This window comes from Rousettus aegyptiacus, unplaced genomic scaffold (genome assembly GCF_014176215.1).
Source record: "Rousettus aegyptiacus isolate mRouAeg1 unplaced genomic scaffold, mRouAeg1.p scaffold_m13_p_15, whole genome shotgun sequence".
Classification (NCBI taxonomy): domain Eukaryota; kingdom Metazoa; phylum Chordata; class Mammalia; order Chiroptera; family Pteropodidae; genus Rousettus; species Rousettus aegyptiacus.
Window position 1 is genome coordinate 11,410,945 of NW_023416290.1, and position 15,205 is coordinate 11,426,149.

At 35.9% G+C, this 15,205-nt stretch overlaps 1 protein-coding gene across 1 annotated transcript in view; it reads left to right on the forward strand.

Annotated features, from left to right (window-relative positions):
• The first annotated feature begins 1,163 nt into the window (after nt 1–1,163).
• Nucleotides 1,164–15,205, forward strand: part of ARMC1 (armadillo repeat containing 1) — a 31,210-nt gene continuing 17,168 nt past the window's right edge. Inside the window, exons 1-3 of the mRNA XM_016152879.2 lie at nt 1,164–1,364; nt 5,842–6,062; nt 11,534–11,625. Coding sequence (XP_016008365.1) covers nt 5,880–6,062; nt 11,534–11,625 — 275 coding nt within the window. The 5' untranslated portion in view covers nt 1,164–1,364; nt 5,842–5,879. The remainder of the gene's footprint in view (nt 1,365–5,841; nt 6,063–11,533; nt 11,626–15,205) is intronic.

Genomic DNA, 15,205 nt, shown 5'->3' on the forward strand with positions numbered 1-15,205 from the left:
TTGTGACTTTGGGAAACAGAAACCCTGCCAGATTTATTTTTGCTATAGGTCAAATGGTATGAAAGAGACTTTTTCTACTGTACTCTTATTTACTTCTTGAGCTTATTCGAAAGAAGAGAAGGATAACGAAGAATAAAGGAGGACAAGGAATTTAGAGCAAAAGTAAACGTTTTGTTTTTAAATTCACTTACAGACGAATCAAAGTATTGGAGATGTTAGCATGGAATGCAGTTCGGTAGATTTATTCTCACCCACGCTCTCTCTCCATTAGAGGGCTCTCAAATTCCTTCTGACTTTTGTATATGAGCTACATGGCAGAATCAAACTGTAAAAGAGAATCCAGAATCTATTCGGTGAGGTCACTGAGTGCAATTGATGGATGTACTATGCTCAGATTGGCCTGCGGGATTTAGGTTACACTTTAGGAAAAAATGTTTTAAAAACCTATACCCGAACAAACAAACAAGCGACTTCAGTCACTGCCATCCATAAAACAAGCCTATAAATCTTTACTTAGATACTAAATAGAAGACAATATGTAAAAAAACTTCACGCCGAATTTGAGAAAACTCTTTGATGAGAAGTTCCATTCTCTTACATGAAAAAAAAAAAAATTGTTCCAAAGTGGAAGCTACCCTTTAAACAAAAAACTGTACTTTGCTGACTTCACGTTGCTAGGAAGACAAGTGGATATGAGAAAGAAATGAATGAGATCCAAGAAATGCAGATTATAGTGCTAATGTTCTTAGAAAATCGCAAACATTTTTTGAAGATTATGAATTAAGTCTCACAGAGGCGAATCAAATATTATGCAACTCCTTTATGAGAGCTGAAAGAGTTGCGAGAGAAAAAAAACGTTCAACTTGAATTTCTGAATGCAGGAACGGAGAAGCTCGTCCTAAGATGGTACGCTGGGACTTGTAGTCGGGAAAGTCCGACGATTTCTCTGCTGGAATCGAGTTTCTTTGCTTAGTGGACGGATAGACGTTTGGTCCAATTCAGAATTCCTGGGTTCTCATTGGACCCTTTCGTTCAACACTTAGTGAATTTCCCTAGGTCACCAATGAACGCTTTAGCGTAAGAAAGCCTTCGAGGATTGGATGGCTTGTTCTCGCGTTGGAATACTATTAACCAATAAGACGGCAGAACCGACGGATGTGTCAGGGTCGCGGGGGAGAGTCTGTAGAGCTTTTTCCGCTGGCGCCCTCGCTCTCTGGCTTCTGTAGTAAGTCCGGTGGTTTGTTGTCGCTGCGGCACCGGCTGTGAAGCCAGGAACCTGCTCCGCGTCTCTGGGTCCCTCTACCTCATCCGTTGGTGTGGTCCTAATGGTGCGGCAGGCTGTGGACTCCTGAACCTCTGCAGCGGTATGTAGGGTCCAGGGACGTTATACAAAGCGGTGGAGCTTGGAAGGCCGCGGAGAACAAACCCTGCCTGCACCGATTTGGCGAATCGGCCTGGGCAGGGGCGCTCTGCCTGCCTTATCTGGACCCAGCAGGGCGTCCCCCCGTCCCCCCCGGCTCTTTAAAGCGCCCGTGTTCCCTTGTGTCCTGTAAAAATGTTAGCTGTGCCCATTTCCTCTCCATTCCCCGCAAGTCCGAATTTTAAAATCCTGGCGTTATTAATGAATGTCATCTCACCTTTTATCTCCCCAGGTGGTTCTTTGGTAACTTTCTATTGGTTTTGTGCGCCTAGATGTCTACACTAAGAGCAGAAGGACCTGGTTGTCTGGCTTCATTCAAGAGAGACCAGTGTTTACATCTCTATTTTAAGAACTTAATGGGAGCATTAGTACTGTTAGCAGCTCTTTTCGAGGTAGTGTACTAACATGTTAGGGCAGTGCAGAACATACCCCAATAACTGGCGGTATAAAGTCCCCACAGGAGCAAGTATTGTTCTTGTTTGGTAATTGCCGATGCGCTATTGTTTCATCTTAAATTCTTATTTTCTTTGATCCGGGCAGCCACTCAGTATTATTATGTGAGGAAACCGAGGTTCGAAGGAGGTAACCCAATTTCTCAAAGAGTGAGTGAGTTGTTAGTCGCTTAACTGAATGTGGATTTGGTTGTGTGAGTGCCCTCTGCATTTCAGCATATGAGAGCTAAGTAATTCTTTTGAATTGAGTGGTCAGTGTTGGCTGAAAGAAAAGCAAATCACTCATCTGCCCTATTATAGGTGTCTCACATCAACTTACTTAACTTCTAGCTTCTCAGTGTGGTTCCCTGACCCACATAGCCCTCACCTGGGAGCCAGTTGGAAATGCAGAATTTCAGGCCTCACTTCACCTACTGAATCAGAATCTGCTTTTTAAGATCTCTTAGGTGATCCTGTTAACAGTGCTCGTTAAAGTTTGGGGTACATTCATTGTGTTATAATAACTTGTCCAAATTGAACTAAATGAAAGAGAAAAGGTATGCAATATATCCATTCATGTTCTAATAAGTCTGGAGTTACAAAGAGGAAAAGTTTTTTTTTCCCCCTTTTCATTTTTCTCATTTGCTAGTGAGGATATGATTTTTTAACAAAAAATTAAATGTCTGTATTGGTAACTAGCTTTGCAGTTTAAAATCTTAAAATAGACATGAATATTTAAATAGTAATTAAAAAGTAACTTGTAAGACATCAGATGCTTGTTTTTAAAAGGCTGAGACAAAAGTGTTAACTTCTATTGCTGACAGTTAAATAAAATTTCAAGGACTTTCTGTTTACTCATCAGTCTGTACCCAAGTTTCCCCGCTATAATTTTCCCCCACAATTTTGTTTCATTGATCAAGATCTTCCAGTCAGGTTCTTTGGCAAGAGGGAGTGGTTTTTCCAGTTTATTAATTTGATTATCTAGTAATTAAACCAAAACGTAGGATGAAATTCACTTACCCATCATGTTGTTTAGTATCTTGTAGAGTTTTACTGTTCAGGGTTTTATTCAGGTGTTCATAGCCATGTTAAAAAGACATGGATTTATAGACCAATGTAAAGTTTTGCACCAGGAATCAACTGGTATGCTTATTAAAGTAAGTCTTGGGCCCTACCTCCAAGGATTCCTTTTTAAGTCCATCTTAGAATCTATATTTTAATAATGCAGTTTATTCTGATGTATGCTATCCAGGTCCACACCTTGGCCTTAGAAAGCAAGCTTATTTTTTTTTTAAATTTAATGTAGTACTCATTGTAGACAAAGGAAAGAAAAGAGAGGGTTTTTTTTTTTTTACATTATAGTTAATTGGTTATTAAAAACCTTCTTGTGAAAGCTAATATTTTTATCAAACAACTTGAGTGTTTGTGTGAAATCGATAAATAACACAAAAACACTAAATGTATCTAATATGTGAAATGAGATTAAAGTTCTCACTTTTGCTTACCTGTTTCTATTTTCTTAGCTGTTCCATAGCTATCTTATAAAATCTTGTATGTGAACTCATCGATCCACAGAAATAATAGTCATTTCACAGGATTTAGGTAATTCTCAGAGTAATGATATCAAGAATGTTAAATAAGAAAAATGAACTCTGACACTGAGGAATTCTCTCCTGAAGTTTTACATAAAAACCCATTTAATTTAGGGGAGCAACTTGCAGCTTCTGCCTGCCTTTCTTGCTTTCATTTAAGTGCCGTAGGAAATGCAGTGCTTGACCATAGCTTCTGCCCTCTGCTTGTTATGTTAGGATACTTGATGCCATGTGGTATTCCAGCCTTTCACAAGCAGGTCCTTATTCGAGCCCTCTCCTTATCACTGGGCTGAACATTGAAAGTTTTAACTATTTTGACTTCTGTTCATCTCAAAGGAACAGGAAGGCAATAGGTTTTTCAGTCACTCAACTGAATAGTTAGTTCTAAGGACTCCTTAGGTGAGAATGGAGTTCTCCAATTCCAAGGCCAGCATTATATGCAAAATACCATCACCCAGAGTATTAGGTTCTTAACTGTGACTTGGCCCTTGGGCCTTTGAGCCAGTAATTGGTTCTTCAGGTTCTGTTTTGGTTAGGGTTTGTGCAGGTGACAGCACATAAAGCTCATGGGTAAGCTGGTTTGTAAACAGGGATATTCAGGCTGTTGATAACAGTCCCCAAACCTTTTAGTCTTATCTTTATCCCTATGTATTCATTCTATTGTTTTTCTTTAAATCTTTTTTTTATTGCCACAGTAACTATAATATTTTCACTTTGAGAAAACTACTTGCCAAATACTATCCTGATGAAGCCCTATTTTCTCTGAGTACTTTATTTTCATTTGCTTACAGACTTAAAAATTATAAATTTAATGTATTTTATTTGGAATATGATTCTTTTTTTGCCATGTGATATGTGTTAAAGAACCTTAGTAGTTGTTTTAAACTGCTTAGAAGTTATTCCAATTTATTGAATAATCTTACTGTTTTTATTAATTTTTTGACTTCATATAACTATCATTTATTGAACATTTATTGTGTGCCAGGCACTAGTCTAAGCCCTTTACATGTATTTTTATTTCATTTGGACAGTACACCTGCTATAATTAACCCCATTGTACAGATTAAGAAACTGAACAAAGAGTTAAATGATTTGCCTAAAATCTCAGTTACCAAGTGGTGGAGCCTGGGTCTGGCTGCGAGCCTACTTTCTTATATTGAATGTATAAATATAGCTTTCCTGGGAGTAGAATGTTTACTCCTCCCCCACCCCCAATCCAAGTCCTATTGCTTTACTTTTAATAGCTTTGTATATTTTAATACCTTATATGGCCAGTTTTACTTTATTTCCCCCCAAAATAACTTTTATTTTCCCCCAAAATAACTTTACTAGCCTTTCTAGAGTTATAATCTTGTTCCAGACCCCCTCCCCCAGTTGGCATTGCTGAAATTTGCATTAAACTTATTAATTCGAAAAGTATTTACACCTTTATATTCTTCCTAACAAGGAATATATTGTGTAACTTGATTAATCGAAGTGATGATTTTTAATTTTCTGCTCATGTGAAAATTATTCTTCAATATTTTGTTTCTTTGGCTTTCAGATGTTTAGCATGTTAACATTTTCTAAAATACCCTGTTTACTTTTATGGGAAAAGGATATGCTGAATTTGAAAGAACTGTATGGGAAGTGGAGAGACCGCTTACTAGTTTAGCAGATAGTAAATAGATAGTAATCCAGTACTGTACTAACTTTTGTCACCTGGGGCAAATTATTTAACTTCTCTGTGACTTTGAAATGAATTACCAAATTCTATTTCATTCTTCTGAATATGGCAGACTCTGAGATAGACAGATGTGCTTAGGTTTAGTTAAGGTTCACTGTGACCTTCCAGACTCCACTGGCCCGAGACACAGGATGAGATAACCTTTCTGGTTTCTTTGCTTTCAGCCTTCTTTGACTCTTTTTTCCTAAAGGACTTAATCTTTTGCAGACCCATTATGCTGGGTTTTGTTCATAGATGAATAAGAAAAACTGTCAGCCAGCCATTTTTCCCTGAGGTACTTGACTTAGGCTCCAGAAAACTTCAAGAGGAAAAAAAGCTCTGGCAGTGAGTGTTACAATTTGAGAAGTGCAGTGAAGGTTACAAGCTTGCACTGTAAAGACCTTGTTTATTGTGGTGCTGTAGTGTTAAAATATGTATTGCTAAAAAGGAATTTAATGGAATATTGAAGATGACATATGTTCTTTAAACGTTGTGCATACATAAATAACTTGAATTTTTTTTTTTTTTAAGTCAGCTTATGTTCATTTTACTTGTCTTAAGCTGTGGAATTGCCAGTAATTTTTTTGTGGTTTAGATTCATCTGTTTCTAAAGGTGTGGTAATCCTGATTATTTAACAAATGCCATAAAATACTTCAGCAACCTAGAACTAATTTTGCAAACCATTTCTACAGAATTTAAGAAGATTTTGTTCATGTATATGGTATAGAAGATGAATTCTTCCTCCTCCATCATGAATGAAGAACCTGATGCTCTATCGGTAGTTAATCAACTCCGGGATCTAGCAGCAGATCCATTAAATAGAAGAGCCATTGTCCAGGACCAGGGATGTCTGCCTGGCCTTATTTTATTTATGGACCATCCCAACCCTCCTGTTGTCCACTCGGCTTTGCTTGTAAGTTGCATTTGCTAGTTTCAATCTTAGTGTTATAATTTTACAATTAAGTAGAATTCGAAGAAGTGTTAGGTGACATGCTAAAAAATTAGAAGTGACTGTAGAGCAAACAATAGTAAGTCTCTTTCTGTGTGGGCAAACATGTACGTGTCTAGACCTTTGACCGAAATGGTAGCATACTACATACATGGAATATTCTGCAACCTTTTTCCCTTAAAGTTTAAGAATTATAATTAGTACAGATGGATACTTAAAAAGGCACTTAATAGTTTTGTTTTTGTTTTGTGGCAGTTTAATTAAGATGTAAATCACACACTATATAATTCACTATATAATTTAGAGTGTACTATTCAGTAGTTTTTAGTATATCCATAGAGTTGTGCAACCTTCACCACTATCTATTTTAGAAAATGTTCATCATTTCAGAAACTACTCATAACCTAATCCTCAGTTCCCTACCCTGCTTCGACTTGCTATCTTTCTCTATTTACCTATTCCAGCAAAAATGCCTACATATATTTTATATGAATACAATCATATAATATGTGGTTTTTGTGGCTGGTTTCTTTCACTGAGCATAATGTTTTCAAGGTTCATCACATTGTAGCATGTATCAGTACTTCATTCCTATTTATAGCTGGATAATATTTCATTGTAGGGATATGCCATATTCTGTTGGCATAAGTAATGAATGGATAAATTCATTAGTAGATTAATTATATTGTTTTAATATAAGATGAGAAGGAAAGAAGGAAAAGAGAGGAAAAGAAACACATACAGGATCATAGCTAATACATAAGGAATTATGAGAAAGAAATTGGGGGGCTAGAGAAACATGGTAAAGAACAACAGAGGGCAATCAAGCAAATCCAGAATGTGATCATTTCTGAAGGACAAATAATCCAATTCCATAAACAATAAATGGCATTAAAAGGAAAGACAGTTGGGGTAGAGGAGAAGAAGGAATAGCAGTAACTGTTAGAGATTAAAAGAGACTTTAGGGACTCATCAGCCAGGTGTAATATGTAGACCTGATTTAGATCCTGATTTGAACAAATCAACCATAAACATTTTTAAATACCTTGAAATGATTATGGATCAGATAGTAGATGATATTAAAGAATATTAATACTTTTGCAGGGTTTTATAGTATTATTATTAAGGTAAAAAAAAAACCCATTAACTTTTTAGGAATGTACTGAAGTATTTACAAATGAAGTTACACTTTTTCTGAGATTTGCTGTAAAGTACTCCAGTGTGGTTACTGGTAGGGGAGATAAATGAAACCTGCTTGCCAAGTAGTTGATAATTGTTAAATCTGAATAATGGGTACACGGAGGTCAGCACACATTTTCTCTTTACTTTTGTGTCTTCTAAAAATTTTCATAACAATGTTTGAAAGAAAGTTAATGTAACAGACAATTTTAAACTCACTATCGTTTACTTAAGGGCCCATGATTAATTCCTATTTAGTCTAATTTTACAAGTTAATACAGAAAAATAATATTGGCTTTTCTTTTTCAAAAATCAGACTGCATGATATAGATTTCCCTTTTTACTTTCATAGAATGAAGTTAACAGGCAAAACAGACATTGACATTGCATAAAAGATGAGGAGTGTGTTGATCTAGATAAGGACTTGGGGTTGAAACAAGTTTTTTTTTAATAGACTAGATCGAACCTGTTTAAATTCAGAAGGCAAGAGGTTGCTAGAGAGAATTTTGAGAAGGCTTTTATAGTTGTTGCAGAAAATGGGAAAGGTTGCTAAGAATGGTGAGATTGTTCATAGGTGTTCAGGGGCTGATTACTTCGGTAATACTGAATGATATACTTACGGCTCATGAACTCCTTTTTCATCCCCCTTTGGGCCTGCTGTAGGCTTGAGGGCCAGATAGTTGTATTTGTTCAGGGTTGATTCTTGGCCAGGTAAGTTGGACAGAATGACTATGTGAGGGAGTTTAGGATTTTGCCAAGAAAGTGGCTGAAATGATAGACGGTAGATGGTAGGCTGAGTCAGAAGGAAAGTTAAGTTATGGAGGGACAGAGCTAAGGAGGAAGTAGAGCGATTGGAAGGTGAAAATTCCTAAAGAGGTTGAACAGATGTTGTATTTTTATAATTTCACTTTATCTTCACTATTGGGTTATGAGCTATACCCTTTTTAAAAAAAAATTTATTTTTGCGTGGTTGCTCTAGATTTACAATATGCATCTTTAACTTATCACAGTATACCTTTAAATAAAACATACACTTCATATGTAATGTGAGAAGCCTGCAACAGTTTATTTCTATCTCCTCCACCCATCTTTTGTGCTATTTTTTGTTATACATTTTACTTCTACATATGTCAAAAAATCTACAGCATTTTTTTGCTTTAAAGTTATCTTTTAAAGAGATTAAAATTTTAAAAATCAAATGTATTTTATATTTATCCTTATATTTACCATATCTGCCATTCTTCAATCCCTAATATAGATTCACATTTCTATTAATGTCCTTTTTATTCTGCCTGAAGAACTCTAACTTATTATGTATTGTGGGTTTTGCTGGCAGCTTTTTCTTTAGTACTTTAAAAGATATTGTTTCCTTGTCTGTCTCATAGGATTTCTAACACAACCATCATAATTCTTAACTTTGTTCCACTCTGTGTAGTTCCTTTTTCTGGTTTCCTTTGTGACTTTATTACTGATTTTCAGCAAACAATAATGACATGCTTGAAATGGATGGTTTCCTTGGGGTTTTGTTTTGCTTGGAATTTGTTGAGCCTCTTGGGTCTGTGGGTTTATAGTTTTCATTAATTTGGGAAAACTGTCCTTTATTATTTTTTCAAGTTTTCCTGTCTCCTCCCTCTCACTCTTCTGAAACTCCAGTTACATGTGTGTTAGATATTTCATGTTATCCCACAGGCCTCTGGTTGTACTGCTTTATTTTCTTTTAATTTCTTTGTTTTTTCCCCTCTCAAGCTTCATTTTGGATAGTTTTTATTGCCACATTTTAAAGTTCACTGATCTTTTTTTCCTGTTAGTCTTATCCAGTGTGCTATTCATTTCAGATAGTTATGTTTTTGTCGTATAGAAGTTATATTTAGATCTTTTTAATATCTTCCATATTTTCCTCACCACGTTCATGTCTTCCTACTCACCCTTGAGCATATGGAACATATTTATAATAGTTGTTTGATTTCTAACATTCTCTTATTTTCTAATTCCATCTCTGTCATAGTTTGGTCTGTTTTTATTGATTCCCCCCCCCACCCCCCCCCCGGTTATGAGTCATATCTTCCTGCTTTTTATGCCTGGTAATTTTTAATCATATGTCAGACATTTTATGGTTTTTGGTTTTCAGATTTTTTTGGTATTCCTATAAATTTTCTTGAACTTTGTTCTGGGTTGTAGTTAAGTTACTTGGGATGAGTTTGGACTTGCTTTTAGGCTTTGTAGAGTGAGTCCAAAGCAGCCTGTATTTTATGATATCCCCACTACTAACGGGAGAGTCTTCTGAGGATTCCCCCTGATTCCTCTATGCATGTGAGGTCTTTACACCTTTGGCTGGTGGTACCACAAACTTCCCAGCGAGTGTGAGCTTCAGGCAGTATTTTCCTTCCTTGGTGGTTTTCTTTACTAGCCCTATACCCTTTTACCCCAGGCATGTGCAAACTAATATTAAACCAAAGATTCTTGGGGACCCCCTCAAGAGATCTTTGAAGTGTTCTCGCTGTTGAGATTCCTCCTCTCTGTTCTGCTTTGCAAAATCTAGCGCTTGAAGTATTTTCTGACACCAACGAATTCTCTGATCCTCTGTGGACATAAGCTGGTGTCTGACATTATAATTCAGACACTAAGTATTAAACTCCTCAGGTTTAAGGTTTAGTCCCACAGACTGCTCTCACTTTAAAGGCCAGTCGCAAGTATCAGGTCACCATATTTCTGACTAAACTGCCATAAATTGGGTGTTAAAATGACCCTGTCCTCAGGTTTGATAATTTACTAGAATGGCTCACAGAACTCAGGAAGCCACTTTACTTATGTTTACTAGTTTATTATAAAGGATACACACGAACAGGTTCATAGGGCAAGGTCTGGAAGGGCCCCGAACACAGAAACTTCTGTCCCTGTGGAGTTGGATTGTGCCACTCCTTGCAGGTGAATGTAGTCACCAATTTAGAAACTGAATTTCCTCTTTCAAGTGTTTTTATGGATCCCTGCCCCCTCTTTATGAATAACAGAAGACACTCCTGCCCCTTAGAAAATTCAAAGCGTTTTAGGAGCTCTGTGCCAGGAACCAGATAAAGACCAAATATTTTGTATTATACTGCGCCACCCCAACATCCCCTACTCTGGTCTCTGCCTCCCTAACTCCACAAGGTCGTGGGCTTCATTTGGGTACGCCCCCCCCAACACCCCCGTGCTATAGTCTAGAAACTGCCTCCAAAGCAGTGAGATGGGGCAATTGTAGGGCCAACTTCATCATTTCTCTCAGGGATTACAGTTCCATGCTGCTTCTTGTCCAGTGTGTTTAATATCTGTTGTCCTGGTTATTAGTTTTTATGGAGGGATAACAGTCCCATAGCAGTTAATCTTTTATGGGATGAAGTGAAAATCAAGGTAGTAGTAGTTGCAGAAAGGATAGGAGATTGCAGTCAGAGATTGCTGAATTTGTGATTTCATAGATTGTACTGTTTTGAGTAATGACCAGGCACTTTGGAAATGGAGTATAGAGGACCAGTAAAAAATGTGAAGGTCAGTAGACTGAGATGGCAGTGCTTTGGATGGTGTAGTTCACGGAGGTGTTCTCCTGAGAATCAAGTACCAAAGTCTTCCATGAATGATTAAAGATTAGGAGGTCTGTAGAACAGCTAATGAAATCCCTGAAGAATTAGCATGTGAAGGAAATACTTGCAAAAATGTACTTTAAATCTTAAGAGGAGCTCCCTAGAAAAGTTGAACTCAGAAAATAGAAATTTGTGAAAGTGAGTTCATCTTTTACTTTTCAATTAAAAAAGAAAAAGACATTTTAAAGGTGAATTGTAAAAATAGAAATGTTGATTCCATAAAGGTAGTTAGTTGTGTGTTTTGTCCCTCTCAGCGGTTTATTTTAATTGATATGTAAAAAGCATCTAGGAACATGATGGTTATTGGGACTACACCCTAAATTAATGAATGGAATATAGTTCTTTGTATCCTCGACAAGATGACGCAGTGAACATAAAACCTAACAACCTAATTTTGACTTTGCAGGTAAGTTGGGAACCTTCATTTCAAAGAGCAGATTCAGCTATTCCAGCTGAAAGGATCATCTCTCCCCCAGGGGACTGCTCCGATTTTCACACTTAAGGGTTTCTGAACACTTCACAATCAATTGCTTCTAAAAATGAAAACCTATTTTTCTCTTTTTCTCTTGCAGTAAATTAGTAGTGGGTTTAATTTTGGGTAATCTGGATGTGGGAATTAACCTCTCACTGTTTCTGCTGTAGGCTCTTCGATACTTGGCAGAATGCCGTGCTAACAGAGAAAAGATGAAAGGAGAACTGGGTATGATGTTAAGCTTGCAAAATGTTATACAGAAGTAAGTACAATAGTTTCCAAATAGAGTAGAAACTTGCATCTTCTTATTAAACGTATACTGGCTAATATATAATTTTATTGAAAAAAATTTTTTTAAGCTATTTTTTTTTTATGGTGGCATTAGTTAACAAAATCCACTAAGTTTCTGCTGTACATTTTAACAGTAAGGCATATATATTGACATTATGTGTTTTGAAGCTTTTATTCTAATATAAAGGCATACTTGTTGTGATTTTCATGTCCAAAAATGTTCTGATGGTCAGTGTTCTGATATTCTTAAATGTTGATATTAATGGGTCTTATGAAAATGCTCAAATTTTATTTAAATGTTGATGAACATTGTACTTATGAATATTTTTTAAAAAGAAAAATCCTATCTTGTGTGAAGTTCTGTTAAGTAAATTGATTTTCTCATAAAGCAACACATTTAAAAATAGACAGTATTATAGTACAGTATAAAATTATTTTGTTACTTCATCCTGGTCTTAAAAGAATCTTTATCAGTGTCATACAAAAAAGGGGTTTTGGTAAGGTTTTCCTGAACATCATTGAGAGGTCTGAGAGACTTAGAACTATTTAATTTGAATTTTAGCAAATGGGTGGCTTTTAATTGTATCTCTCATCTTATTAAGATTTTCATATCCATTGTTTCATTTGTTATTTATGACTTTCTGAGGTAGGTTTGACAGATGACAGTTTTATGGGTGTGGAAAACACAGAGGCCAAGTTACTTATCTGTGGTCCCTCAGCTGTGTTGCCTCTGGGGTTGTCTAGTCTGTTCCTTTCTTAGGCCTTGCTGATTTCTTTGTAGAATGCTAGAAATTGAAGATTCACTGTTTTGATATTTCCAAGAGAAATATCTAGAAGAAAAAGGTAAGCTTTCTAAGGCTTTCTCTTAAGTTTATTCTGTACCTTGATCTTACACAGGAAATGCTGCCTTTAAAATTATAACAAGTAACCACTTAATTTATTTGTTTTTAAAAAACTTATCTTGCAGTTTCTTTGGCTTGAGTGGTCACAAAAGTTCTTCTATAATTGCTAAATACTATAAGTTGAATTATATTGGTGGAGAATTATCTAAGCTGATTTCCAAGACAGCATTTTTTTGTTTTGTTTTGTTTTTGTTTTTTAGTGTTTTTGGCTTCCAGATAAATTTTATATTATTAATCTTATTTTTTAGAGATTACTTAAATATTTGTTCTCATGAGGTCACCTATGTGATAGGCTAGTTCTTCGTGCTTTCATCTTTGACAAGATAGAGACTGAAGTTCTTATTTTTATCCAGGTGATCAGATAGGAATAAATAAGGAAATATTGACTGCTATCAACTGTGTTAATTCTTGCCTTTCATTTGAAGTCAATTTCATTAGTGAAAATTTGGATTCTAGTTCTGACTTGAGACAGATCCTTTCTTTGCCCTTTAGTTCTTTATCTATAAGCCTGAAATAACATCCACAAAGTAATCGAGGATCCAGTGGGATTATATATATAGAAATGCTTTGTAAATTCTCAAATGTTGTGTAAAATATGAGGTTGCATTATTCTTACTTCCAGTATACTTTAATGCCGTAGTAGTTAACTACTTTGGCACAGTTCTGTTGGAAACAGTGAAAAGTTTAAGCATGATATGGATGCTTCCGTAGGGCTGTTTTATTCATATGATGAACTTAAGGTTGTGTATTCCTTTAACAGGTATAGTTGTTGAAGTCGAAAATAGGTAGTAAAAATTTTTAAATATTAGAAATTTGATGAAAAATTAATGTTGATTTATTAAAATAGACTTCAAATTTGAACTTTAAAGATATAGAGCAAGTTTTAGAGAAATTTAACCTATAAAACAATTTCTTAGCTTGGTTGTCAAAGGTTGTGATATGTGTGTATAGGTGTGTATATATGTGAGAGATACATTTATAAAATAGAAAGGAGATTACTTGTATCTTTTTTTTATTTAAGAGAAGTGGTACGTTGGTTGAGGTTATATTTGCATATCTAGGAAGGAGATACTGAGATGGAGTTAAAACTGGAAAAGGTTAATTGTGAGGTAAGGTCTGTAAAGATGAGAATGAAGCAAGATTAAATTTGTTTAGACTATAGGCAGATTGACATCTATAAAGGGAAGGTGGGCAGGAAACTGAATGGGACAAGGAGCTCAGATTGCAGTGCAAGTCGGACAGCCAATTCAGTGGGGAGCAAAGATAACCTTGTAGGTGAGTTTTCATGAGGGAGAAATGGCCAGGCTCTAAGCCCGCATTGCTCTGTCATTGTCTGGGGGCTACCCTGAAAGAGCCAGGTTTTGGAATAGAGGATTGGAAGGTGGGTGTGACGAATTTCAAAGCCACCACAGCTGGTGGCTCTGCTACTGGACTTCCTGCAGCTGAAACGCAGATTTCTTTCTTAAAGGGAGATCCAAGCAGTGTATTTCTATGACTGTCCCTAGTGGCTTTAAAATAAAGTTTTTAGAACAATGTGGTAATTCTTGCTGCCTTCTCCAGTAGTAAAACAAATGTACATTTGGATATTCTATTATTATAATTTGGTCCTATAGCCCTCCCAAATATGGAGATATATCGTAATAATTCTTTTACAGTTTTGCAGCTCATTTGGCCATTGGAGATCTTAGATTTGAAAGTTGCCTTTCATGCTTTTGAAACGTCACTTATGTTTACCGAAATAACCATCTTAGAAGTTTAGCAGTATAATTAAATGTTAAAAGTACATGTTTTGGCTTGTAAACCTCAAGACTATTAAGTATTGGATCAGGGTTTGGTTCAGCATGTTTAACTTTGTGTTGTGAACTATCTCATAGCTTGGACACAGTTTTTTTTTTTTTTTTAAGAAATCAGATTGGCATTTTTATTATCTCTCCATTTACTTCTTTTGGGTACTCTCTATTAAAAATTCTTAAAAATCAAAATGAAAAGTTTTTTTAATCATATAGAGTAGGATGAGTTTTATATATATATTCTTCCCTTATCTGTGGTTTGTTTTTCCATGATTTCACTTACCCATGGTCAACTGCAGTCTAAAAATATTAAATGGAAAATTTCAGAAAATAAACAATTCTTAAGTTTTAACTTGTGCGCCCTTCTCTGTAAATGTGATAAAATCCTGAGTCTGCCCACACCGTCTCGCCGGGGTGTGAATCATCCCTTTGTCCAGCGTATCCATGCTGTAGATGCTCCCTGCCCATTAGTCTCTTAACAGCCTGTCTCAGTTATCAGTGGTAGAGCACTGTTTGTGTTTAAGTCACTCTTATTTTACTTATTTATGGCCTGAAAGCGCAAGAGTAGTGATGCCGGCAGTTCAAATATACCAAAGAGAGGCCATAAAGTGCTTCCTTTACGTGAAAAGGTATGTATATATAGGAAAAAAACATAGTATATATAGGGTTCAAGTACTATCCATGCTTTCGGGCATCCACTGGGAGGGTCTCAGAGTGTACCCCTTGAGTATAAAGGGAGGACTACTGTATGCATAACTGATTTGAAATTTTTAACGTATTTTCTTTAAACATTATTTTGTATTTTTACATTTGTGTTTCCAAATACAGATAACTCATTTATTATTGTTCTAATGTAACT